The following is a 27521-nucleotide window of genomic DNA, read 5'->3' on the forward strand; positions in this document are numbered from 1 at the left end:
CAGAGAAACTGCTCTAAGCCTTCAGTACTGCAGAAATCTGCAAGACCTACTAAAACCCAGACGATTTTAAAAATAAGATCTGAGCATCACTCTTACCAATGAGGCAGGTGTGACACTCAGTCACCTCTGGTTTGCTATTCTGGACTTCTTTAAGTTCCATTTAAGCTGCGCATTTCTGCTCTTGTGATTCCAACAGAGGCTGTTTCCTCCCAGTGGGAAAGCTCAGAAGATAGAAATTGTAAAAAGGAACAAAGCAGGGAACTTTCATAGCACAAAGGAACAGATATGATACGTGAAGCAGCTTCTGAGACAAATTAGGACTCCTGCTAACAGAACCAAATTGCTTCCTCTTCCCCTGCTTTAATAGATCTTAGAAGAAGGAGCATTACATTACAGTATTTTTATACATAAATTAGAAAAAAAAACAGTATCTGAGTCTGAACAGTCTGCAGCTGACATGTCAAGTAACATTAAAAAAGGGGCATCTTACGGCTCAATTCTCTCATTAGATTGCTCAAACAAGAATCAATCCCTTCTAGCCAGTTCTCATTTATTGCTATAAAGTAAAGTACGCACATTCTTAGGGCCAGATCAACATTTTTCCAGTTTGTGCTGAGGCAAGCATTCTGCAAGAATAACAGCACCCTAGTGAGTCCCAGTCCCACATCCCTGAGTCATTAGCAGACACCTTCAGGAAGCTGGGGCTTCTCTTCTGCAGCAACGGCTCAAGAAGGAACCCCCTCTGTTCTATTCTTTCCAGTCTTGAAAAATAATCAGGAGTGATAATCAAAAATCTTTATCTTCTCTTGCATCTTGTATCCATTTCAGCTCCAATGCTGAGCACTCAGAAGCCTAGTTATGTCTCTCTGACTTAAAAATCAACTATGACTTCAGCTAACTCTTAAATTGCCAGCTGCTACTCTTTTCTCCAGCACTGTCTCCACAGTTTAGAGAGTTTCTCCAAAGAGCTTGTTAACACATACAGCAGAGACACCCCACTCCAAGCCTATGGAAACAGGGAAGCAGTCTGAGCTTGAAGTCTGTCACATCCTCCACCAGCCTGAACTATGCTAATCACATCCCTCAATGAGCTGTAAGAGCTGTCATTGTCAGACTGCACTTTATCATTGCTCTTGCAGTAGCAGCGATCAGTTCATCTTTTTCCTTTTTAATATCAGCCATTACGTCAGTCTCCAGCATGGAAAATACGAAGCGAGAAGGTCAAGAAGGTCTTAATTAGATGGGCTTTTATTGCTGGGATAGTTCCGTTCTAGCCTCAATAAGAGAGAGCTGCAGTACAGGCAGCAAGAGCTGGAAGGCATCTTGGATGTACGAAGCACTGTTTGAAGCCTAAAAAAAAAAGAAAAAAAAAGACACATGAATAATTGTGCTACCAGTCAGCTTCAGTAACCTCATACTCATTGCAAACAGCATTGATTGATGTACATAGGAAACACAACCCTACTGCTTATTGGGTCTCTACAGCTTCCTTCTAGAAATCAATTTAATGTAAGTTTTTGAGGGGCTTCATGTCACTCAGCAAAAAAGCAACTGGCTTAAAAGCTGCTACACAAGATCAAGTGTGATCTAAAGGCAGGATACTACTTTGTGTAATAGATAAAAAGCATTTCTTTCAAAGAGAAACATAAGCATGCTGCATCAGGAAGGAAGAGTACACCAACAGAAACATCCATTTCCCATCCCACCTCTGAAGTTTACAAGCACTGAGGACCAACTTAACAGCTGGGAAATGCTGGGACTCTTGCATGCTGATTTATGTGCTTGTCTAAGATTTGAATTCAAGCATTGTACAAAAGTGCTAGAAATCCAGATATCTGAACAAACTACTCTGCATCTTCTGACCCATGATAGCTATCAGCTGGGACCAGCCCAACCATGCTCACTCTTCACTAACATTCATGTCCTGTGAAGATCTACAGGCATTTACTAAAATCTGTAAGTTATCAGATAGTTAAGTAGAATCTCAGGCTACATGTTACAGAACTTTGCATGCATAAGGACAGCGAGGTGGAAAAAAACAGTGTATCTATTTTTTGAGTATTAGCTTAAAGTTTTAAACTTCAGCATAACTGACCTCCAAAAACACTCCAGTGATTAAGGGATTAAGCACATCTGCCTTCTCTTCGACCTGCAGAGACCAGACATGTATTATTTCTATTGAAATTTTTATCATATAACTTCAAGCAAAATAAAGCTAAACCCTCTGTAAGGTTACAGTCACCACTGCTCCCCTGACAATATGAAAGCTAAGGCACAAGGTGCAGAGGATCTGCCCTGCAGCATGCAAATAAGAACAAGGATAAGAACACACTCGCTGCAGGCCCTCTATGGATACACAACTTCAAATGAACTGCAGGCAGTCAGAATGTAAGGATACCATCTTCAGTAACACCTAAATGTTTTGCAATATCTACAACAGAATCACGAACCTCATTTCCTTCTGTCTCATCAGTATTGTCAGCACCAACCCCCACCACCACTCTGTGCCAGGCTGAACACCTCTGGTGGCATTCAAAAGCTCAGCATACATTCAGCTGCCACAGTCTGCAAAAATGTAATCTGGGAGACCAGACTACAAAGCAAAAACCTGAATGCATAAATGAGGAAGCACAACAAGTGCTTTATGGTGAGGATTCCAGTGCTGTGCTGTAATCAAGTAATACATCTCATCCCTAAGAACTGTAATGCAATCCTTACCCCTGCAATTGTTAAGCACGTAGTAAACTCTTTGGAGAAAGATGACAGTTCCTTACACAGCACCATCGTCACCCTGTGGAAGAAGAGTGGAAAGCTATACAGTAAATACAGTCTACAAGGAACAATCCTCTTTTAGTATTCATGTAAAACACAAATACCTTGTTTCCACGTACATAAAGTTAAATTAAACCAAAACTGGTACACAGCATTTCAACAGTTTATGAAGATCCAAAAGTTCCCCAAAGAAATGGGGGAAAAGAACGGTGAAAAAATAAGTAATTAAAATTGAAAATGTGAGAGAGCTTTTAAAAGATAGACACAGCAATTCAAAAAGGAACAGTACTAATTTGCTTTATTACTAACGAGTACTATTTTCTGAAGTAGAAAGTCTTGTGCAGTTGATATCCTTACCAACTAGACTGTGCTGCAAAGAAAAATCCTCCATGCATTATTTGTATGATCAGGCTGTTAATTAGTGCAGCAATTTCACAGTACCATGTACCTAACAAGCTACACGACTAGCAGAAGGGTACTTACAAATCACTTTTATACAGCTGTTTTTGTCACATTTTAAATTTCTATTTACTAACTAGCAGAAGTTTGGGGAAAACATCTCTCTTGGCTGTAACAGCTTTTGAGCAGGGTTTCCTTTCTTATCAATAAATAATAAAAAAGCTAGATAAAAACAGTTGAATTTCCCTATGGGTGGCATCCCTACCTTCTAGCACTGAACATCCATTCAAGAGCAGAATTCAAGAGCCCTGCACCCCTTGGAATTGCAAAACAGCCTTAAACGGTTTAATCATAGGTTATTACATGCTACACATTTATGAAGAGATAAACTTACTGTGAAAGGGACTTGGCTCTGTCTGTGGCAGTCACCTCCTGTTTCTGACCATGCAGAAACAAAGCTGCGGTTTTGTGGAAGGTTTCAATGGAGTATGCTGTCAGTTCAGCCAGACTTCTTATGGCAAATGCATGAATATCCTGTAAGAGATGAAAAAAACCTCCCACATCATACAAGAACTAGCAGCCTTTGTTGCTTAAAGCAAATAAATAATATAATGCACTATCTGCCTTCTCAGATCCCCAAATCTGTGCAGAAATAGAAACCCCTTAGTTCCACTAATCACAACTGTAACTCAGTTGCCAGATAAACACTGTGATCAGATATTGTCTTATTCCATGGGTCAGTTACCTCTACTGATTTTTTAACATCATGGTCACCACTTCCAGGTTCTACTTCCTGGTTTTCTTCACTCTCTTTTTCTTCTTTAGGAAGACTGCTGTTGAACTGTGCTATCCATTCATGAGCAGATGTTCTCACCTGTATGATGATAATGACTAAAATGAAGCCCCACTGCACACCACAAAACACAGATCTTCCTACAGGAAGGAGACAGCTACACCAAACAACCACAATAAACTATCCTTGTGCCTTCTTAACTTTGTAGGTCGGCTGCATGCATGTAGTAGAAGACATTCATTTCCCTAACACCAGGTGCTGGGATTTACCAGCAGGGCCATGATTAACTGAGGAGCTTCAAAAACATGTCTGCAGAATGCTGCTGCCACTTGGTGGATCTGAAAGGTAATGAAACAATGGCAAGAAAGGCGTATCTTCTTCATACCAGCTTCTGAACATAGTAAAACCAACTGATCCGTGCCAAGAGGAGGGCTGCAAATCACAATGGTAGGCTGGTTTCACTGCTGCCACAGTGGCTGATAGCTTACTGCTCAGTTTTCTTTGCCACCAGATATTACTGCCCAGTGATAGGGCAACGACCCACTGGTGCCCACTGATTCAGAGCCACAAATATTACAGAACATGATTATGCCTCATAAAGTCAAAGGAAAAGACCCATTTCTTTTAACTCCAATTGTTAAAGTGTCTAAAACACAGCTTGTCTTCATGCCTTTTCACAAGCAAAGCAAGACTGAGAAGCAGGTCTTATGAGAAATCTCTCCAGCTTTTAGAGAAACAACTCACCATGATCAGTTTATCTGGCTTTGTGGAGATATGCAATTCTGAAAACAGCTCTGTTACTTCCTTGGTGAACTCCTCATCTCCTAAAGGAAAGAGAAGGCTAAAGAATCCCCAGAAAGGATAGATATAGGAAACAAGCAGGACTTTAACGCACAACTAGTTTTGCACAAGTCTCTTGACTGTTCTTCCTTAATCATCAACTCAGGCAAGGATGCATCACATCTGGCTTTTTAAATATAATTTATAATGTAAGTTATGGAAAGGTGGAGTTACTAGTGCCAGAAGATTAGCTTTTGCTCTCTCAATCCTGGTTCTTTAGCTAAGGTAATTCAATTTTTACAGGCAGGCAATCTATAACACATCAAATAAACACAGCATTTTACAATGCACTAAGTTGTGCTTTACCTTGGAGAGTCTGAAATATTGCTTAAAGCCTCCAGTTCTCCAGTTATATATGGCAGGGCAGATGTTAACAGTGGGAGAGAGGCAGTGAGATCCATCACAGAAATATAGAAGATACATTAAATGCTAAATGCTAGCAAGTGCAGGTGTGAGCCCTCCCTGATGAACCATTTAGGTAAAAGAAATGCAAGAAATTTACATTAATACCTGCATAATCTTCAAGAATCAGATGGCTTCTCTGTGTGGAGACACCTCTAAGCCTTTTGGTCCCCTGGCTAACTCTCCTTTAAAAAACAAAAAAATTTGCTCTCCCCTAGGTTAGACAACCTATTCCAAGTCTTTCCCTTATGAACAGGGAAACCCAGTGTCTCCTTGTATTACGAATATTGGCTCAAGGTCAGCTGTAAGAACAGACCAGAAGTCAAGTAAATCTAATCCTGTTCTGGCAAGAATCGAGTGATTTCTGCTACAGAATTAATTCACAGAAGCCTTCCAGTGATGAAGGGCATTGCTACCAGTCATGCTCCTAGCCACAGATGGCTTCAGAATTAAGCATCTAGCAGAAGAATAACTTCACTTCCATTGCTAGCACTCTCACGACTAGTTGACTCTGTATTGAGAATTTCATTTGGAACCAGCTTCTCTTTCCAAACTTTCACGTAGGATTTTTACCTTTCTTTTCTTCCTCTTCTTCTTCAAAGAATTCAGCTAAAGAAAATGCTTCATTAAGTTGCTCCATTTCCTCTTTCACTGTGTCCAACTCCTCTCCAGAGAGGGCACTTAGAACCAATTTCACCTAGTTAGGGGCAGAACAGCCAAATGTAGAGTTATAAGTCCAGAAAGAAAAAGAAACAAGATGGAAGATGAAGTATCTCATTTATACTGTATGTAAAAACATTACAGATCAATACTAATGAGAAAGTGGTGTTTTCCTACATGAAGAGGAAAGACAAATTAGGTAACAACAGATTCTTACGAGTTATTAAAAGAATTCCTTTATAAAAATCTGAATGACTTCTGAATGCATATGCTGACCAGCCCTTCTCCTTGCCCTGAAACACTTGGCTGTGCCTGCAGTACTACTCTCCTCTAGCAAACAAGCACCCTCTTGATAAGGTGTTGAAGAAATGCAGGAACTGAGGTTGGTTAGGCAAAGAGAATGGCTCTGGGAGCTGAGGACAGGACAGAATGCTCCCACGGAAAACAGCAGATCATAATGCAGGAGTCAAAGTGAAGTTGTACAATCATCCTTTAGTAACAAGTTTTGAGCACTTGATTTTGCATGTATGTACATACATCTCAGCTCTTTTTTTCTCCTCCTCAGCTGAACTCAAAAATGGAAGGAAAATTGCTCAAGGCCATTACCTTTGATTCACACTCTCTAGAAAGCATCTCTAAGGCCTCCAGATGTGAAAGACCCTGAAACTCATCAAACAGTAACCCATAATGGGCTTTCTTCTCTGTAGTCATGGTAACCTCAGTAGCTGTCTGCTGCTCTTCTTTCTCCTTTGCCTCTCGTAAGACCTGAAAAAAAGAAATGCAGAGGACTCAGCTCAATACCAGAAGATACAGAATTGGGTAGGAGAAAGCTTTAGGTTCAACAGTAAGAGATGGCTGCTTAATGACAGGATCTCAGAAGAAGAAAAAACAATAAGAAACCAACACGTTGATAAGGAACAGCCGTACCTGAGATAACGTAGAGGTCCTGTTCATCAGGCCCTTTGTTTTTTTGAATCCAGGGTCTCCCTCAGCTATCACATCCATTGTCTTTTTCCCAATGAATTCCAAGGCATCTAAACCTCCAGTAATAACACTTTTTCCCTGTGAAACAGATTTAGGTATCGTCAGTGCTTAAAAGTCACAGAAGACCATATAGCTGAAGAAATGAGACTGAGGCCATGTTGTGCTAGGCAAGCCAAATTGGTCCTTGTCACCCCAGAATTCAATGCTAAAAAAAGTCATCAAAAATAGAGTAAGGACAGGGAAAATGCCATGATACACTATTAATCAACAGTTTAATACAACACTCAATCAGCTACACGAATCTGACAGAAAATATTATTATTCTGTGAAGGAGCTGGTTCTCAGCACTCTGAGATATTTCGTTTCTGACACTCCAAGCAGAAAATGCTACAAACGTGGGCTTCAGTTGCTTGTTTTTGCTTTTAAGGTTTGAACATCTGCAGCTATTTCAGATTCATGGGAAAAATTGACAAGACAGCAGGTCACAGAGGCACTGTTTCTAAGGGTACTGGACTCTTTGAAGTCTATTTCTCACGGTCACAGGAGCAAGCTGATTTCCAAGCAATTTGGGCTGGTTTCACGAGTTTCTGAAGAGGAGAATGAGTTTCACATCTAGACAATTCTCTGAAAATATTCCAGGAATGAGTCTGACTCTCCATTTGACTGAATGCCCTGAAGGCAGGGAGCATAGATAACAGCACAGAGGTGACATGCATGGGAATGGATGCCCATCCTTGAACTGTGTGATGCATGCTTGTTATATATCAACACTTCATATACAACTAAACAAAACTAAAGATGACTTGCACATCAATTGCCAGCGTGGCATCAGATAATGCCTGTTTGAAGGCTGACATACTCTCTCACTAATTATCTCACAAAAGCCAAAATTAAGTTTCTTGATGCTACAGACCACGCTCTCAAACTCATTTTCTCCTGCTTTCCCAACTCACTCACTGTGCTTTGAACAGCAGTAGAGATGGTTGATAGAACTCCAAAAGCTCCAGCAATAGGAAAGGAACTGCCATCACCAGCTGCATCTGCGCTGCTAACATCGGGATTCTCACTTCCTGCATTAGAAGGCAGAAAATCAGCTTCCTCACTCCCACAGAAAGATCCTTTCAGCTGCTGAGTGCAGAAAATTAACTAACAAAATGCGTCAGCCAGAAGCAGGGTTAGAACTGAGATTATTTTCCTGTCCTCTTTCCAGAGCTAACACCAGTAAACAACGTGCTGTTTTTAGCACTTTGGTATCTACACCAACATGAGAGATAGAACATGATTGTCATTTGGGGGCTGATTGTATTGAGATTTGTTTCAGTGCTGTTCTTACGCAATAAAAACTGACCTCTGGCAGCATCTCTGGTCTCTGAAGAGATTTCACTAGGACTGGGGATCCCAAGGGTTGTTTCTGCTTTTTCTATGACATTTGAAATACCTTGACCTAGAAAAGACAGCAGCAGTGCTTTATCCATGTGGTATATTTTATCCCTCATAAGAACAGAGACAGCATCAGATATGTATATTGTTTTCCTACTATTCTGCCTTATTCCTGTACAAAACAGTTTAATCCACACTAAAACATACCGCTATCCAGACTCTTAACCTTCCAGCATAATTAATTCTGATTTCATTCAGGTTTTAAATCAACTTGCAAAGTTTTAAAACATCAAATTATTCAAACACCTCGAAAACTTGGTAGTTTTGGTTGAGTTCCTCTCCTTAATCTCCCTGTACCTTTTGGCACGTGCTTTTCCACTACTTGAAGAATTTTCTTGACATTTTCCAGTACTCGCGTCTATAACAGAAACCTCATTCTCAAGAAAAAAAGAGCTCATAAGCTCCTGAAACATGAGGCATGGTTAAAATATTTATCAAATACCAGAAAGAGACTTACCTACAGTAGCTACAGTAGCAGATGCAGTTGACAGAAGGGATTTCCCCCAGCTTCCCCAGTACCCCCATCCTGACTGAGATGCAGGAGGTTCTGAAACCTTTATCGAAGAAAAGCAGAAGAGAGCAATTCAGGTAACAAGAAGAACACACACAGCCTCTGGTGGGTAACTTTCACAGTGCTTTTTCTTTTCAAATGAACAGCAATGTGAATTTTCAGAATTTTTCTGTGCACAAAGACACGAAACTTCAAGCCACATCATTCACACTGAGCACAAACACACACCTTGGAAGTTTCAGCTGTGGGCTTTTCTGTGTCAGCAGACTGACTTGGGGCTTTGGGTTCAGGTCTTTTCCGAGTCACAGGCACAGGTTCCTTCTCTTCATTGCTCTCAGTGCTGCCAAGTTCTTCCACCTTCTGCTCACTTTCGTCCTCGTAAGAGGTTTCCTCTTTCAGATTTTCACCATTGTCTTCTTCAGACATGACTACTGCATTCACAGAAAGCAAAGCAGATAAAATAACCTCTCGCTTTCATGCTGTGACATTAGTTCAAAAGCAGCACACCTGTGCTTTAAATAATTCAGCAGACCTCTGGCAGAAATCCCATCTTGCTGCCACACGTACCTGCACAAACAGATTATGTTTTTAAGGGAGCTTCTACAGGAGAAATGTCACACCTGGAAGCTTAAAGTCCCACAGGAACAAGTGGCCCTATCTCACCAACACACCTTCTCTGCAAGAAACGCTGCCAGCTCTGAAAAGCAAACAAAACACACAGCAGGTGATTAAATACATGGCTTGATTCACAAAAAATAATAAAATAAAATAAAATAAAATAATAAAGTAAAATAATTGTTTGGGACCAGCTGTTTTGGAAGGGGTTGGATACCAATGGGGACAGCTATTAGAAAACAGGCAGGGAGGGAGGCAAGCAGCTGGTTTGCTTTTATATTTAGGGCTGAGTTGTTTCGTGGTGCTCAAACAACACGGGGTGTGTTACAACGGACGGGGAGACACGGCCTCTGCACCCCGCAGGGACGGATGACACAACAGCACAGGCTGCGGGCACCCGCACAGCGCTGTCCGCACGGGTCCCTGTGCTCCCGCAATCTCCCCGCTGCCCAAGGAGCCCCCCGGGTCCATCGGGACTCCGCACCCCGCGGTCCCCCAGCAACGCCCCCAAAAGCCGCACCGAGGCGGCCCACGGGAGCCCCTGCCTCACCAGCCGGGCCTCCGACGCCGCGCTCCCCCAGCGGGCGGACCGCACCATCGAGAGAAGGTGCAGAGCGGCGCCAGCTGGCTGACACCGGAAGTGAGGCACACCCGGAAGGGCGACCGAGCAAGCACTTCCGGGTTGCTGGGCCGGTGGCGGCGTCTGAGGTGAGGGTTCGGATCGGGTCCGTTCGGGTCGGGCCGTACCTCCCTGCTCCGCGGTGACGTCAGGTTTTCTTTTGCGACCTCAGAACGCGGGGAAAACGGTGAGGCAGCTGCTGCCGTGAGACGTCGGGGCGCAGGCCTTAGCTCGGTGTTTCGGCGTAGAGGTGCGGTGAGGAGGGCGGCTTGTAGCGTGACGTCATTCCCGCCTGACGTCATTCCCGCCTGACGTCATTCCCGCCTGACGTCATTCCCGCGTGGTCTGACTTCACTCAGCCAGCAGCCTGCCTGGCCGTCGTGCTGCTGTCGGTGTGTGCGTGGCTGGGGACACTCAGCTATTCATTTCCAGTTTGTACCCTTGATTGTGTTGAGCAATTAGCAGGAACACACTTGTTCTCACAAATCCATCGTGGGCTTTCCCTGCAGCACTTCTCCCATCTCTCCCCATCCTGCCAGGCATCGAGGGCCCGAGCTCCCCGGGTTTCCTGTGCCCATTGCTTTTCCTTGGAGCTTCACTCCATCACATCTGATTGAGCTGTAGGTGTCTCTGCGCACTGCAGTGGAGTCAGACCAGACGGTCTTTAAAGTTCCCTCCCAGCTCAACCCATTCTGTGATTCTGCTTTGCCCCAGTCACGCAGTTCACACCTTCAGCTCTGTGTCAGATGCTTCCCTCAGATCTGAAGGGGGCCACACGGGACACCCACACCCTCTGCACTTCAGCCCGAGCTGCAGTCAGGATGCAGACTTCCTGCAGAAGTCATCAGTGAGCACCATTTGGTGCATGTTGTCGCCAGTTAACTTGTTTGGAAACCATCATAAAGCCAAAATACACTCCCACAATGTTTGCCAGGGGCGGTGGGAGGATGGAGCAGGCTGTGAGGTGTATCTCGGTTTATTGCTTTGCATTTCTCCATGTGTGAGATGATGTTATGATCAGTGAATGCAAAGCCATATAACTTTCAACCTCTTGGGTCCCAATCTTGCAATGCTTTATAAATGTGTGTAATGTTAAGTACTCTCAATATTTCCACTGACCTCAGTGGGACTACTTAGAGTACTGTAAGTTAAACACAAACATTTTTTCAGGATAAGTGCCAAAGATGACTCATATAAGCGTACGCATCATGGATTTTTATCCTTTCACTGCTATTTGTTGTTACAACTTCGAGTCTCCTGAAGGTTCAATATGTTGAGCTCAGCTCCAGGTTTCATTGTAAAATAGCCAGTTTCTATTCTGCACATTTCATCTTGCTTAGGTTTAATGCTGTCTTGAAGCATTGTAACGTTGGCACTGCTCAAGCTTTATCCTTTTTGGATCCTTTATCAGCTCCAGCAGCTGTTTTGCATGAATGTGATGGCTGAAGAATACGGATTTCAGAAATCATTTTATTTTTTTCCCAGCATTCAGCAATGAGAGATCGTTGTCTGCTTAACAATAATGGGTTTTCCAAAAGTGAAATGTGACAAACAATTTAGAATAAATCAGACCTCGAGGAGTTTAATAGTAAAATTCAATGACCCATCACCAGTGTTTTATACATTATGCAAGCTCAGTGCAGACATAGCGGAGAACATATGCAATTACTGAAGATAATTATCTTATTCTTATGAGGGAAAATGTTGCTCAGTATTTCTTCTGTTAAATAATTGACTGAGGTTTCTAATGTCGTTTTGGAAGGAATGTCGCAGACATTTGGAAATCTAATAATTTAAATTAAATAATTTAAAATGGCAAAAATAACACAGGCCGAGTACAGGAGGTGCTGGAATTGTTCTCTAATAAATCTGAAACATTATTAGTTGGGAGATTATAGTTTTGAAAGACTGGAAGCTGTACCATGTTTGATTCAATAATGAGGGACGGAGTTTGCATTCACTTTGTCTCTATCAACAGCTGGAGCTGCAGCAAATCTTGCTAAGTCAGGCCAGATGTCGGCCATCCACAGAGCACTCACAGCCCACTGCCTGCATGTAAGGAACCTACGCGAGGTTACCCAAATAAGCCAGTCTGCTGTGGGCTTATTTGGGCTTTCTGAGTGCTCAGAAACTCTGAAAACGCCAGAGGTCTGAAAAAAGAGAAAGGTTAAAAACCCCTCCTTCAAACAGAAGGGTGGTGGTTGGTCAGCAGCAGTCTTGGTGGTGTGTTTTCAGACCTGTGCAGTCTGTGGCTGGGATGCCATTCTCCAGAGGCAACACAAGTCAGTAACACTTCCCCCAAAGTCTAACTGGTGGAAAATATGTGTGAAAGAAGGCTTGGTATTCTTTTTCTTAGCTGTTTAGCTGTGGTAAAGTATACTCTTCAGCACGGTGGTGCAGCAGTTCTCGGTGCTGGTCTCATCTTAAATGAACAGGCAAGAGGAGCAGCAGAGAAAGGAAAGGAGAAAAAGAGGTCAGGTGAAGGGATTGCTGTTTGCAAGGAACAAGCAGAGGGGCCTGGATTCTCGTTTCCATTGCAGGATTCAGTGGGTGAGTTGGTCAGTCAAGCTTGAAGGAGAGTTGGACACAGCTGTCTCTTTTGCCTCCTTTGTGAAAATGATTTGGCAATAGCTGCAACAGAAATGGGTCAGATACACATTTCTCATCAGACGTCAGGTCCAGAGTCTGGTTTGACCTTCAACAAGTTATCTTTAACTGAAAGAATTCCAAGTCTGGCAAATTCCTATTCAGCAAAATTTCCCATTCCTGAATATGCTTAATTTGTCTCTGCTGGAAACACAATTAGTACAATCAGCCATACATATTTATAGCAAATTATTTTTCATAAGTGATGTGAATTCTGTCTGCCTTAGGCTGTGTTAGCGAGCGGTTCTGGAAGGACAAGAACTGTCTGCATTATTTATTAAGAAAACTTACTCCTTTGTATTGTGATATTTATGAAATTCAACTCTGCTTGCTTTGTTATTGCTAGAAGAGAAGATGATGAATTTGAAGTCATGCTGTCAGTGGGGTGAAGTCAGATATTTTTTAAGATAACATTTTAGCCTGTGGCTTCTGTACTTTGTGAATAGTTTTCTATGGCACTGGAGCAGTGTAGATGGAATCATCACCTCAGGGAATGCATATTGGATTAGAATTTCTTTATGAATCAGGCTTCCAGGAAAATTGATTACAGATTTTCTATTAATGGTGTAATCTTATTTGGTCACAATTTGGTTTTATTCTGTCTTTTAGAAAAGAAAAGCTTTGTGTGCAGAGAACCTCAAGTTAAATTCTCCATTCTAATGCCTTCAAATATCTAGTGCACACATAAACCTCAAGGGAGAGTTCTGTCCCTAGAGAAAATAATTTTTCAAACAGCTGTGAAATACAGGGCAGGGTTTGGTGTGGTGAGGATAATAAGCAAGGTGTGACTGCTGAGGTGTAGCAGCATAAAGCAAAGGATTTTCAGTAGGAGTTTACTGTACAACAACAGCAAAAACCAGAATGCAGCTGCAGCAGCAAAAAAGGTTGCCCAAAAAAGGGAAGTGTGTTTAGACATTGGTGTCCTGCTATTCAGAATGGGACTTCCTCCCTTCGTAGGTAGCTGCCACAGTAATTCCCCCTGCACAAGAAACGAGGAGCGTGTTATCTGGTATTTAGACACATAACATTGATTTTACCTTAAAATCAAGTAAGTAAATGTGCAAGTGCTAAAAATCAAATGTGTGAGTGCTTTTATTCCTCGATGCTAAAGGAAAAGCCAGCACTGAAAAAACAGGATGTGAAGGGACTTTGATGGCGGTGTGGAGGAAGGCAGAAATTATTTCCTCTCTTGCTTTTCTTCCTCTATTAAGAAAGCACTTCTTTTTTTTTGCTGTTAACAAATGCAGGATCCACTTTCTGATCCTGAAGGTACTTAATGCAGTTTGAGTAGGCTGTACAATTTTTTCTTCTTTTAAAGCCACGTTTCTCTTATTGATTATTGTTCCCGATATTACTTACTTGGATGGGAGGAAGAATGTGTGGAGGACTGAAGGTTGTGCTGATGCCATCTTACTCTCATTTCATTACTGTGTTCTGAGCAAAGCTCTGATTTGGAACTGCTTGGCTGGCAGTTTATATTATGCTGCTGGAAATCTGTTTACTGGGAATGAAATTTGAATACACCATGAGCATGCTGCCATTAATAAACTTAATCGTGTTTTTTTTTTCAGTTGGATTTCCAGTTTCCTCTCACAATATTGATGGTCTTGAAAGTGCATTTGGATCCAAGACGTTTTCTACCAGTGAACAAATTAAGAACCTCCTCTCTCTCTCAGATCCGTACAGACAATTTAATATCTTGTGACCTCATTTCTCCAAATTAAATGAAAAAGCATTTTTCTCTTAACTTTCCATGAAGCTCAGCTATTGCCTGTTAATTTTGACTGTTAGTGCTGATCTTTCGATTGGACTTACACTGGAAAATGTAGCTTCTAATGGGACACTTGCTTTTGAGTCTTTCAATGCATCACTTCATCCAGTGCCTCAAGCTTTAGCAAGTTCCCCAGCACACCATGATATCATAGCCAAAGAGGGAACCAGTATTTTAATTGAATGTAAAGTGAACATCAGCCAATATGAATATATTCTTTGGTATAACTCCAAAGGACACCTGCTTCAACAGAAAGATGAAGGTGAGCTTTTCTGCTGTTTTATATCCTTGGGCGTTCTGCTTTTATACAGTACATGAAAGTCTCTGGAACTTTATTGTTTTCTCTTCCTATCCTCCCCTTTTTACAGTTGGGGAAATAGGAGAGAACAAGACAAAGCTCTGGCATGTGGTGGATCAGGCTTTGTACCCAAGTTCTGAAGTCCTAGCCCACCCATCCTGCCATAATGCCCTTCTGTCATTTCGCTCAAGAACCATCACAACGTGCAGTACACAAGAACTGAGTGTATATCCTACCAGATTGTAACTGATGTTATTATTGCTCTGGTTCATATTACATCTTTTCAAACACACAAATTAAATACAAGTCTCCAAAATTATGACCTTTTCAAGCTGTCAAGCCTTGCTTTAATTTTGTTACAGGATTTTATAAAGCACGAGGTAACTGATTACATTTATTTTCTGGTTTATGCACCACTGAGATTGTGGAAACCAACACAGCTTGTAATGGCCAGGGTTGAAATGGATGCTATGTAACCCTTTCCTACAGAGAGAGAAAGAGTTTCCTACTGGCTCTTGTAGTTCTGTCCCTCCAATTTTTAAAATTAATTCTAAAAAAGGCTTTTGCAGATCTGTGTGGTATCCTCTATTAGTATTAATGAAGGTCATTGAGCTAATTGATAGGATCTTCTCAGAGGCCGTTGTACTGCTTTAAGTATTCAGTAACCTCTTTGTAGTTACAGAGCCATCTGGAAATTAGTTCAGAGTAGACTAATTAGAAGAATGAGTTATGAAAACAATTTCTACCCCAAGTTATAAACCCGTAGGAAATACTGCATAAAGCTTCTTCTATTGATTTCTTTTTACATAAGGTTTGTGTATCAGCACTGCATGCTCAGCAGAAAGCTGTGTCTGAAGAAAATTCTGGGTCCTTTTGCCAGCTGAGCCATTTAGACTGCGATCTTTTTCATGGGTCACTTGACTTTTGACTCAGAACATATGGAATATTAGATTCTATAGAAGACAGTCCTTCCACATAGTGAATGACAGTGAGAAGTTCTATTTAAGAATTAGGTTCCCTGTCAGATAGAACTAGTGATGCAAAAGCACTCAAAAAAATATAGGTGAGAGAAAACAGAAGAACCAGAGTAGCAAGTGCACAAAGTAATTTACCATTAAGCAGTAGGATGGCTAACTGAGTTAGAGCTTTGTCACAAGCATAAAAAGGAAAATTTAATTCTTGTCCTACTGTGTTATGCTAGAAACACAGGGCTTACTGTAAAGCTTGTGGAGCAAGCAGCAGCATGTCTCTAGCTTACCTGGTTGTTTGTGTTTCGTTAGCTCACTTTATTTCTTCCAAACCTCCAGGTGGACGGTGGAGGATTGCTGGTAATTTCCTTAACATCACAAAGGTCAACTTTGCTGACCGGGGACGATACACGTGTGCAGCTGTTCATGGTAACAACACAGCGTATTCCACCGTCACCCTGAGAGTCACCTTCACCTCGGGAGACATGAGCATTTACTACATGATTGTGTGCCTCGTTGCCTTTGCCATCACGCTCATTTTAAACATAACTCGTCTGTGCATGATGAGCAGCCACCTCCGCAAAACAGAGAAGGCTATCAATGAGTTCTTCAGGACGGAAGGGGCCGAGAAGCTTCAGAAAGCTTTTGAGATAGCCAAGCGTATCCCCATCATTACATCTGCCAAAACGTTAGAGCTGGCCAAAGTCACTCAGTTTAAGACCATGGAGTTTGCTCGGTACATCGAAGAGCTTGCCAGAAGCATTCCCCTTCCGCCGCTGATCCTTAATTGCAGGGCGTTCATGGAAGAGATCTTTGAGGCTGTGCGAGTCGATGATCCCGATGAAGTCGGCGAGGCAGAAAAACAACCCCAAGCCTGCGGTACCCAAGCTGCAATGTACCCCATCAACCCGGAGATCAAGCGCAGCGATTCGCCGGCCGCGGATTCTGACGATGGGTCTGTGAATGAGCAGGGCCAAGAAATAGCTGTTCAGGTGTCCATCCACCCGCAGGCAGAAGCACAGAGCATTGACTCCGTTTCTCATGACAGCTGCCAGTTTGCTCCTTCTGAGGAGGGCACCTGCTGAACCCAGCCACATCTGTTGTACAGGAGCACGGGTGTCTCTGGGATAACGTGAGAAAGGGGTGTGCAAACAAGCTGCCTCATCCCCTGTGCACAAGAGCTGTTTTTTTTTCCAAATTGCAAGGTGCCAGAACTACTGCTGATGTCTGTATTTCTCCTCAGTGTTTCGCTGTGTTGGTCTAACAGTTTCAGATCCGTAAGAGAAGGGTGTTTGAATTGTTGTTCAGTGGATTTTCTTTTTGAAGCAACTTGTTTTACTTCAAGTATATACAAAACAGTAATTCTTTCATCAGCTCCTTGGTACCCTCTGATACTTCTGTGTTAGAAGTAGCCAAGCTGAGCAGAACAAGATGCAGTAAGATCTTTTGCTTCGTAGGCCTGTTCTTCCTTCACAAAGTGGAAGCAGAATTCCTTAAAGCCAATGTTGTTACCCCAATGAATTGAGTTTTGCGTAACGTGGTTCTGTGTTGCTATCAAAATGTACTGTGTTTAGAAAAATAATTGCACCGAGATCTGCTGCTGAATTAAAATGCTGTGGCAGCTTAGAGAACAACCAGGGGATCTCTGCTTTCTGTGCATCTGCATCTGTACTCGAGCGTGTGGAAAGCAAATTGCTACAAACCTTGTCACTTAAGCTTGGTGCTGATTGCCACCTGCCTTACCCTGGTTCTGTCTTGCAGAGTGGAGCAGTCGGTGGTACCACTGGAACTGTCTTTTGGCTCTGCTGATTTCACTCGCTATAGAGAACCCAAAGTTTCATGTTGCATTTGACGTTGTTGTGAGAAAAGAATGACAGTGATCGTCCAGAGGCGTAACTTAAAGGGAAATTTGTCTACAGTTAAGGTATCTCAGGCAGTTATTTCAGTGTAATAATGGAGGGGAAAAAGCAATGCCACTGACTTTACTCTGGCTACTGCTTTCAGAAAGCAGTGGGAGAGAGGGCTTAGCAGAGGGGCTGGCTGAGCTGCTTGCCAGCCCGTTTCCAGAGCAGAGTGGTTGAGAGTGCTGCCCTCTCCCATCTGCTGAAGAGGAAAGGCAGCTGACATCCATACCTACACATGTACGTGCTGCATCAAGGATCTCCTGCACGGCTTCCTTCCTCAGCTCTGGAGCTGTGGCCTCATGGAAGCCACAGGCAGACAAGAATCAAGTATTTTCTTTCACACGTTGGTGCTGATTTTTTTTCTCTCTAGCATTTATAAGTTGTATCACTTAAATAGCATTAGATATCCTATCGAGATTCAGTAGATGTAAGGGTTGTAAAAACTCCACAAATTAATTTTTTACAACTACTGGAACCATTCTGCCATATAATTTAAACAACTTGGCAACAGGAGCACCATTTAATTTCCCACAACTCTTTTTTCTTTTCCTTATTATTACAAAAATGTCAGTTGAACAAGTGATTCTGGAAGGCTGTTCAGGATTCTTAAGAGGATTTGACTCTACATTTACATGAGTAAGCAGGCACAGTGGTAATAACAGGGTGGAGCTTTCTGTTGTAGTGCATCCTCCTAACAAAGGGTCTGAGCAAATTACATTTATCACATCATATCAAATGATGGGAAAGTGAAGCATCTATTACTGTTTTAAAATACCTCCTGGGGAAAGTTCTGCTAACAGCCACCAGTAAATGCAGCCTACTTGGCTTTGGTATATTGGGTAAGAGCTGTGTTTTTTGGTGGGAATGAACACTGCTAGCCTTAGTCGCAGTAGTGCTCTGACCAACTTGGTACCTTTGCCAAGACTGTAGCAAACATCTGCTTCAGGGGAGGAAAGCTTGCTATAGACACGATAGATACTGCCCTCTGCAGTAACTTCTTGTTAGTTTCCATGGTTTGGTGGCACTTTATGTCTAGGTGAGAAATTTGTGTGGTTTTGTGTAACCTGTCTGATTTTTAAAAAAGTTTTTGGTGATCAGTGTTAAACTCTTGTGAATAAAGGGCTGGTTCTAGAAGCCCTGCCAAGATGCTGCTGGCTTCATTTCTGTCTTACAGTGAGCTCTGCAGATCTATTGCCTGAGCACAGATCTGGGGGTTTGTACCACTTTGTCCTGCCTGAAAGCTGATGGCCACAGGAGAGGGTCGTCTCTTTAATCTCTGTTGAGGCCCTTGGCGTTGTAGCTGCTCCTGCCAGTTTTCACAAAACAGCTCTCCTTGCTTCTGTGAAGCTCTTGCATTCCTTGTGGCAGTAACATCTTTGACATTTCCCCTTCCCCTATACGCAGTGTAGAGACGCAGCTACGAAATCAAAGCTCCGTTTAATTGCTTCTGTGGAAGCAGTTATGCAGTTGTGATTGACAGATGTCTCGTCAGAAGCAGCAGCTTGCAGGCAGCAGGATGATCCTGGAAGTGCATCAGATGGGCGTCAGGAGAGGAGTTTCGGGATTAACTCAATCTGTTCTCTGATTTTTATTCTTTATTTCCATAGCTCCAAGTTCTCACTGAACGCCGTTACGCGCTGTCGCCATGTGTCCCCATTTCTGGTGGAGAGGAAAGAATCCTACATCCAGGTCCTCAGAAATGCAATTGCCGTGTCAATTGCTGGATAATAAAGCCAAGTGTTTTCCTGAATTATTGCAGCGTTTTGTTTCCCAAATTAATTCCATCCCTGGGAAGGAAGCTGTATTGCAAGAATTTCAGTAAATCAGTGACACTTATTAAATGTAGGAACTGATCCTACCTCCACTGAATTCAATTAGAGCAGATTAGGAGCCTCAGTGTATTTTGCAAACAATATTGCAGGGTTTTTTGTGCCTCTGAAAGCAAGGAGGATGGTGGTGTTATGCAGTAGATGTGATTTCAGAGAAGGAAACCTGACACTGGTTTCAAACAACTTGTGAACTCTTCTTACATTGACTAGCTGTGTGCATGTAGGTCTGTTTGATGTGACTAACTGAAAATTAACATTGAAAGATTGTATAAGTGACAGTGTGTCTAACGTTTCATAGGTCAGGGAGATTCTACAGTGGTTTCCTTGGTTTAAACTGAATTCTTCGACAATCTCAAAGCTATTTTATCTCTTCTTTATAACTGCTTTTTATTTAAAATAACATAAAATCGACTCATTACCCGAGAGTACCTAAAAATAACTTTGTAGTGGTTATTTGTATTACTTGGATTGTAACGTCACTGTTTAATGTAACTGCATAGGATTTCATACTTTCATAAAATGAATTGGTAGATTTGCAAAATAAATGAAAAACGAAAGCTTTGTTCTCTTTGGGGTTACTTTTTTATCACTGGGGGGGAGATGAGCAGCAGGCAGTGGGAGGTTGAATGCTGGTAGCCACTCTGATACCAGAGTGCCAGGACACTCTGTCATCTGATAGACAGCTTCTGCTCCGATGCCTTTGGGATTGATGTTTTCTGTGTCTCAGAGTCCCCAGCAGCTCTGTGTGGTTGCCAGCTGCACATACAAATGCTTACAGACCCGACATGTCTCCAGCAAGGCCCGTGCATCCCTCAGTTTCACTTTTTCAGGGGAAAAAGGTGATTGTGAAGAGCAGAGACCCTCAACCACAAGCATTTATTTTCTGCTCTTACCTCTTCTACATCATTGTATAGTTCTATGTTTTTTTAATGTTGCTCAAAAGATGGTGTATTTGGAGACAGCTTGTCTCACAAGTGGCAACTTGGTGCAAATGTGAAGTATTGAAAGCCTTCAAGTGATCAAATCTGTTATTATTTTCCTCCTCATTTTGGTGACCAGGCTTGGGTTCCTATTGCACTGCAACAATTCAGAGCATTAAACTGTGCCAGAGGATGATCCTGAGGCCCTAAGTGAAGAGCTTTCTACCACTGGTCACAACAGGAAACCCCATTTCCCACCTGAGTGCCTGGTGTTGTGTGAGAATGAATGCCTTCTGTATGGGCTTCTCTTGAAGCTCTGGGTGCCAGCCTGCAGCACAGAGGAGAAGTGCCCCTAATACAGTTTAAAAACTGCAGTCCAATCTCCTCATCCAAAATACAGCTTCCTGAGAAACCTTCCATAGTAAAACCTTCCATAGTAAAACCTTTGGAGCTGTTTGAGTGTGAGAGCAGACTTCACCCACTCCATTTTTAAAGGGTAGTCTCTAGCTGCCACTCTGCACAAGGAAGATAATAGAATTAAAGCTGAATCTTGGAGATTTTCCTACGAGAATCATTCGCTTAAAGGAAGAATTATTGGACCCATACTCGTCAGGCTGGGTCAGAGTTGATTCAGCATCTGCTTTCTATCTCTGTTACGAGATACGCACAAATGAGAATGGTTCATTTCCTTAAGCTCCCATAACCTGACTCCTCACGATCCAACCCACGGTGAGAAAGTTCATCTGGCTGAATTTAAAGCCCTTTTCCATTTGGATAACAACAGATAATTGAAAAAGGAGCTGCATTAAGGACGATTGTACTTCAGTGTTCGCTGTGTCCCCTGAAGAAGATCACTTCTCTTCCCTTGCAGCACTCCTGTCAGTGCAGTCTCCTGGAGGAGACGCAGTGGGAGCACCGCCGTGCGGTTCAACTCAGGCAAAGTGATGGCTTTGTTGCCTCCTCCCCGCCAGGTCATTTCACACCAGCTGGGTTTCTCTTCTGTTCTCTTTTTAAATTGTATAGCAGCTCATTCAGATGCCTCCAAACACTGCCAGCTTTTCCGCATGCGGAAGGGAGAATTGCAGCACCGCTCCAAAGCCAGAAAAAAAAGAATGGTTTTGCTAGACACTGAAATGTGGACAAAAATCCTGAAAAGGCATGGAGTGCAGCTCTCTCACTGGTAGGACAGTGCCTGTTCCTCGGTCACGCTTGGCGGCCGATGATCATAATAATATCAAGCAATTAGGGCTTTCATTTTCATTAGGCTAATTAATTGTTTGCACAGCGCCCTGAATATGGAATCATTTTCCTTTAGAAGGAATAAAGGGATTAGAATGGCTGCATCCCAAGATGCTCAGAACGTATTTTATTTATTTTATGGGAGAAAAATCCTCTGGTGCCCCAAATGCAAACCATCTACTCGAGCAGTAATGCCTGCGCTGGGACGTTCCCATCAGCGGAGACGCTCGCAGATGATACATATGTCCATCCATCTGCCTCCACGCTCCATATGGCATCGGGGCTTCCTGCTGCATGCCGATGAGCCCGCACAGAGGCTGGAGTTGTCTGTGTGCTGCCAGGTTTGTGTGTTGGGAGCCGAGGAGCCATGAGCGATGCCCTGGGATACGGGCTGTCCCAGCATAATAACGGGCTCCGCAATGGGATCACGCTGGGAGGCCGTGGCACTCTGGTTGTAATCGTAGCAGAGGCCCTCGAGAGGTTTATGCTCTGAGTAAATCAAAGGCAAATGAAACCCAGGCGAGGATGTCATGAAGAAAGGTACCCAGTGGATGCAGCATTGCAGAGGTGATTGCTAGCTCTGTTTTTCAGTGTTTGCCCTATTCAGTGCCTCTCTGTGCTACCTATTATTAAACATATATTTCATATTAAAATGTTTCAAGTCTAATACAAGCTTGCACAAAGGCAATTCAGTGGGAAGTGAGGGGACATATCCAGCCTTCAGCTTAGGGGAGAGGCTCCCATCCTATCTGTGCTGAGTCTTGAGAACATCCCTGGTGTCAGTCAAAGCTGGCAGGCAAAGTCCCTGCCCGTAAATGCAGTATTTTGGATGCAGTACTGCTTCATACCTATGTGTGGTGGGGCATGGGGAGCAATCCCTGCAATGGACATGAATGTGCAAAGGACATAACCATGCACTACCATCATTTCAAGAGCTTTTCTGCATTTTACTTACTTTCCCTCATTGGTGCCTTCTTTTAAGCTTTCTTAACGGTAAACATCCTGAGGTTCTTGCATGGTCAACTGGGAAATCCCAAATTTTCATATTGTTTTCCTCCAACCGAAGTCTCCTGAGTACTGACTGAGGAGGAGGACAGGGGCCCAGAACAGACATGAAGGAGTTTGGACAACTGCCCTACATTAGAGGATGGTTTTTGCTTTGGAAACCCTACATGCATCACACTCTGTTACAGAGAGTTGATTTCAACAGCAAATCTCTTGCAACAGGGTGTCACTTCTCTTCCATACATTACTTGAAATGCTTTATTAATTTGATGACCTCGTGGGCTCTGAGAAAAAGCCATTTATCAGTGTTTTGAGGAAAGAGAGCTCCTCGGAGCTAAAGGGACTGTTTTGTTGCTCAGATTTATTGGTTGGCTGACTTAATTCTCCATTCAAACACGATGATTTTTAGCTGCCGGGCAGTGGCCCTTTCATTGTGGAAGCTAATTAACTGCTAGAACTCTTCGTAGCGAGGCTGTTCTTGTGCTGTGTTGTGTTGTTTTGTTTTTTTTTAATCCAGAGAAATAAAGCAAACACGATCCTTGAGACGCAGGTTGCATGGATACCGTATCAGTGCAGACACAGAGCCCTGCTGATGACTTTGTCTTACAGAGACGATAAGGCTGGCACCGTCCGTTGGGGGCATGACAATATACAGAGGTAGGATGAGAAAACAGCATCCGACAACGAAAGGAGGGAGGGAGGGAGGGAAAGCAGAGCCACCGTGAGACCTGACTGGGGGCAGCAGCAAGGGCTGTTCGTTGTGAGCCATGAGCTCTGCTCCCCAGAATATTTCTGGGAACAGTTTATGATTTCATGGGGATGGCTGAAGGAGGGACAGGCAGCTCTAGAAGCTCAAATGTGGACATTTTGGTGCTGTTTGTACTCCATACAGTGTTTCTGTGAAGCACTGCTGCCCTGCTCCTTGCTCCAAGCCTGTAGGTGAGAATTAAATATAAATCACAGCTGCAAGCCGAAAGCAGGGAATCCCTCGCTGGCTCCATTGAGCTCCCCATCTGTCTTCATTCTTGACAGCTTGATTGCCTTTATCATCATCTTTAAATGCAGAGCCACAAATATCATCAATGGTCTTAAGGAACAGCAGTTCTTCCTGATATACCTCTGCAAGTGGAGCCGGGTGTTTTTCCCCTGAGATTTTGAACTGTAGAGGGTAGAGAGTAGGAGCAGTGAGGAGCATCCCTGGGTGTGCTGTTGGGGGAATCTGGCATCACCAGTCTTGCTCTGAACCAAGAGGAAGGTGCAGAGAACTGAATATAGGAGAAGGAGCCTGTGCGTCCTGGGGCTGCTGATGGAGCTCACCTGGCCTTGGGCAACCAGGGGGATCTCCAAAAGAGTGATGAAGTTACCTGGCAGCTTGTTTTCTAGGAGAACAGTGAGGACAGTTCTAGGGGAATTATGGAGAAAGTTTGGCATGAAGGACATTGAATAGGAGGAAATGAAATTTGAGAGTCAACATTGTCCAAAAGAGCACCTTGGGATATGTGGTGTCTATCAGCTGCCTCATCTCTCAGCTCTCAGCCACAGCTCAGCATCTCCTGGTCTCCAAGGAAACCTCAGAGCAGGGCAGGACATGGGCAAGGTGTGGAGAAACTGCAAGGATGCACCATGTCTGGAGCCAGTGGGACACACCTTTGTCCCTTTGTGCCCCATTGAAGCCACTCCAGTGTGAAGCACACCTCTGGTCCATGAGTTGTATCACTTTCCACATCTCTGCTGATCTCCTGGAGTTTAAATAGCTGTGCTCTGCTTCACATCACGCCGTCCTTGCAGGGCTGAAGCACAAGTCTGTCGTTGCTCTCCTCTCAGCAGCCCCAGGCTGGCTGAGGACACACGATTTATTCAGCTAAAAGGCAGCCTAGGTCAAGGCCATTACATGCCGTGCTGAACCCAAACAGCAGGAGCATGGGGATGGGAGCAGTGCCTGGAGATTTGGGCTGGAGCAGGAGGATGCTCTGGATGCACTGGGTTGCTGCAGGGACCCACTCATGTGCAGCCCCAGCGGGTTACAGTATGCTGGGGACATCCCAGAGCAGGATGGGGAAGGAGCTTCCAGCACAAGCCCCGAGGCCATTCCCATTACCACTAGAGGCAGCTCTTGTTTTGAACACGGAGAAAGCAGCCTGGCACTCACAGGCACCGAGCTGCAGCTGGGCACTGCTCTGCAGGGCCACACCACTGCCCTCCCCTGAGCCCCTGCAGCCCCTCATCACAGCCCACGTGGGGTTCTGCAACCTCCATAGCATCCCACAGCTCCGTGGGGTTCCATAGCCTACCCAGCTGTGAGTTATCCCAAATACAGCCTGTTAGAGTTTGGGTGGCAGCAGACCCTCAGCATAGCCCCTGGCAGCCCCAGCCCCGGCAGAAGGGGCTGTATGCTGAGCAGGGGACATAGGATGTCTCCCCCTGTGGGCACCCCAGCAACAGGAGGGCAGGAGATAAAAGCCAACGATGAAGGATTTGGTTTGTCCTTCTTTCTTCATAGATTAACAGATGAAGCTTTAATGGAGGGATTTAGTGATTACAGTGACTTAATTGCATGGGGAAAGCACTTCCTAGTAATTCCTTGTTTGTCCAGGTTGGCTAGCAGGGCACTGCCGTCGCACTGCAGGCAGCAAGGACATGGGCTGGCACAAGGCATGGTCCCACTTGGCACTGCCCTGCGCTTCTGCCAGGACCTCAGGACAAGCTCAGACAAACAGCCAGTGCCCATGGCTGCGCCCCTGCCTGCTGCATGCCTTGGGGAGCCTTTGGGGGCCGGGTCCACTCACCCACCCTACCCTTGGCCCCTCAGCACGTGTGGTTTGTGGTGGTTGGGATGTCCCCAACAGCTGCTTGTCCCAGCAGGGCTCAGCCTGGGTGATTTCCAGCACTGCTCTTTTCATTTCAGTGCAGCAGAAGTGGAGGCTTACGGTCGCCTTAAAGGAATAAACGATGCATAAAAATATTTGATCAATTAAGCCGAACGATTTGGCAAGCAAAGCTCCCGCTGTACCCATCCTCCTCACAATTGCCTCATTATCCAGCACTAAATCAAGCTGTCACTGCTTTTTTTTTTTCTTTTTTCCTTTTTTTTTTTTGGCTTGGGGGTGGGGAGGGAGAGAGCTGCTTTCCAAAGCAGACAGCAGAGCTGGGCACTGACTCACACCGAGCATCCCTCCCCACTGCTCCCTCACTGCATCCCACTCTGAGCAGGATCTGCCTCCGTGCTGCTCCTCGTTAATTTCATCCCACTGATGGGAGTCCAGCAATGGGAGTGAGCCCAGGAAATGCTCAGGAAGGCCAACCCCGCACTGCAGCTTGCATGTGCAAGGGGTTTGCAGGATTCCTAGGGACCCACTGCCAGTGCTGGGAATGGTGGAGATTCTCCCATATCTTGTAGTGGTTGGTCTCACACTGCTCTCCTTTCTAGGTGAATGCCTGTGGTTGCTGAGAACGAGGGAGACAACTCTCCTTTGTTCAGTTCGGGTTGCTGCTGGCCCATGGATCCAAAGACACTGAAGGAAGACAGATACTCATGGGCACATCTGTACTACAGTATCAGACCTTCCTTTTTTTTTCATTGGGAAACCATGAGAAGCTGCACCAAGGAGCCTCTCATATGAGCAGACCCCAGCAGAGCTGTGTGCATTTGTGCATGAGCCCTGGACACCAGACAGAGTTTTGTGCCATTCACTGATCAATCAAACCCATCTGCTGTGAGCCTCAGTGCTTCACTGACCCAGAGGACCTTCCCCAGGTCTCACTGTTGACACTCTCAGAGCAGCAGAGCACCCCTCGCTCTGTCCTCACTGGTAGATTGGGGTCCCTCCAAATGGGTCCCCTCACCTCAGCAGTGCCAGGAGCTGCAGGCACTGTGTGCAATGTGCACTGGTTGGCTCTGGTTCCCTCTTACTGCTGTCCAAACACAGGGTGCTTCTGCTGCTTTTACCACCTTGCTGATTGGCTGCAAAGAGCAGACTGATGCTCAAATTGCACCTAGTTTTGAACTTTGGATTTGTCCTTTAAATCCAATTTCTACGAGGTTCCAACAGCCTCAAGGGTGCCTGGGAATGCAGACGAGTGCAGAGCCATGAACCAGAGCAGTAAATCCCTGCCATGCAGCCCCCATTGCTCCAGGGCAGCACCGCTCTGGTTGCTGTATAATTCCCCTGATGAAGCTCCCTGATGGAATCTGTGCAGGATAACTCCGTGCCCTGCATGTTGAGCAAAGCACCTCCGTGATTCATGGAAATAATTGAGCTCTCTGCCTGTCCTCCACCCACGGCCCATCTCAGTCACCTCTGCAATTTGTTTCTTTGTCTGTTCTCCAGCTCTGCTGAAGCCAGGAACACTTTGAGCTGCACAGCAGGCTCCGGTTCTCCTTACATCAGGCCTAATAGCAGCTCTGGAAAAGCCAGAGCACCTCCAGCTGGGAGAGGCTGGCAAGGTGGGGCTTTTCTGGGCTTCCACTGTGATGTCCACCAGTGAAGTGGGGAAATCCACCCATGAATGGCCGTGGAGCAGCCCTGGGCAGCAGTGATACAACGAGGGTGGAGGAGCTGCTTGCAGGAGGGTTTCCTCTCCTGCACAGCCTTTATTCCACAGCTGTGTGCAAACGTTCTGCTGAGTGCTGAAGGGACCGACCAAGTGTCCTCAATATGTGCCCATAGGCTCAGCTCCATTAATTGTCTTTAATGGCCCAAATGATTTTTGCTAACACCTGAAATCTGGATCTTGGACTCAGAGATGAGGTCACAGACTCCTCTGGAACCCTCTCTTACAACACTTCCAGGAGCATATGGCCACCAAACCAGAGACTTGGGGCTGCTGCTGGGCAAGCCCAGCGTGGTGCCAGCTGTGGAGCAGAAAGGACAACGCCAAAAGCACAGCTCTAGAGGAGAGCTGCAGC

The 27521-nt window shown here is 44.4% G+C and overlaps 2 protein-coding genes across 9 annotated transcripts; one reads left to right on the forward strand and one right to left on the reverse strand.

Annotated features, from left to right (window-relative positions):
• Window positions 1-529: 529 nt before the first annotated feature.
• Window positions 530-10275, reverse strand: FAM114A2 (family with sequence similarity 114 member A2). Of its 3 annotated transcripts, none has more exons than XM_042881532.1 (15): window positions 10164-10275; window positions 9369-9498; window positions 9030-9232; window positions 8748-8844; window positions 8199-8294; window positions 7808-7920; window positions 6794-6928; window positions 6473-6631; window positions 5780-5903; window positions 4709-4788; window positions 3917-4045; window positions 3566-3705; window positions 2719-2791; window positions 2096-2149; window positions 530-1350 (listed from the first exon to the last, which is right to left on the reverse strand). In XM_042881532.1, the coding sequence occupies exons 3-15, from the start codon at window positions 9225-9227 to the stop codon at window positions 1249-1251; spliced, it is 1500 nt and encodes a 499-aa protein (XP_042737466.1). In that variant the 5' UTR covers window positions 9228-9232; window positions 9369-9498; window positions 10164-10275; the 3' UTR covers window positions 530-1248. The 3 variants fall into 3 exon arrangements, with proteins under 3 accessions (XP_042737466.1, XP_042737467.1, XP_042737465.1); XM_042881533.1 differs by lacking the exon at window positions 10164-10275 and adding an exon at window positions 9967-10066 and having other exon boundaries at window positions 9030-9229; XM_042881531.1 differs by lacking the exon at window positions 10164-10275 and adding an exon at window positions 9967-10066.
• Window positions 10065-20017, forward strand: MFAP3 (microfibril associated protein 3). Of its 6 annotated transcripts, none has more exons than XR_006180920.1 (4): window positions 10065-10124; window positions 14253-14714; window positions 16058-17642; window positions 19230-20017. XR_006180920.1 is itself a non-coding variant. In XM_042881534.1 (3 exons), the coding sequence occupies exons 2-3, from the start codon at window positions 14435-14437 to the stop codon at window positions 16801-16803; spliced, it is 1026 nt and encodes a 341-aa protein (XP_042737468.1). In that variant the 5' UTR covers window positions 10065-10124; window positions 14253-14434; the 3' UTR covers window positions 16804-20017. The 6 variants fall into 6 exon arrangements, 4 of the variants coding, with proteins under 4 accessions (XP_042737468.1, XP_042737469.1, XP_042737470.1 ...); XR_006180921.1 differs by having other exon boundaries at window positions 16058-16923; XM_042881534.1 differs by having other exon boundaries at window positions 16058-20017.
• The last annotated feature ends 7504 nt before the right edge of the window (window positions 20018-27521 follow it).

This window comes from Lagopus leucura, unplaced genomic scaffold, assembly GCF_019238085.1.
Source record: "Lagopus leucura isolate 7727_CA_CO unplaced genomic scaffold, USGS_WTPT01 Super-Scaffold_100030, whole genome shotgun sequence".
NCBI lineage: Eukaryota > Metazoa > Chordata > Aves > Galliformes > Phasianidae > Lagopus > Lagopus leucura.

Bases quoted from the DNA above. Each gene is read 5' to 3' on its own strand.
- FAM114A2 (XM_042881532.1), bottom strand. From the start codon at position 9,227: ATGTCTGAAGAAGACAATGGTGAAAATCTGAAAGAGGAAACCTCTTAC. The intron at 2,792-3,565 runs GTAAGTTTATCT...CTTCTTCCACAG, and splicing joins AGAGCCAAGTCCCTTTCACA to GGTGACGATGGTGCTGTGTA. The intron at 1,351-2,095 runs GTCAGTTATGCT...TTTTTTTTTTAG, and splicing joins TCACTGGAGTGTTTTTGGAG to GCTTCAAACAGTGCTTCGTA.
- MFAP3 (XM_042881534.1), top strand. From the start codon at position 14,435: ATGAAGCTCAGCTATTGCCTGTTAATTTTGACTGTTAGTGCTGATCTT. The intron at 14,715-16,057 runs GTGAGCTTTTCT...CCAAACCTCCAG, and splicing joins GCTTCAACAGAAAGATGAAG to GTGGACGGTGGAGGATTGCT.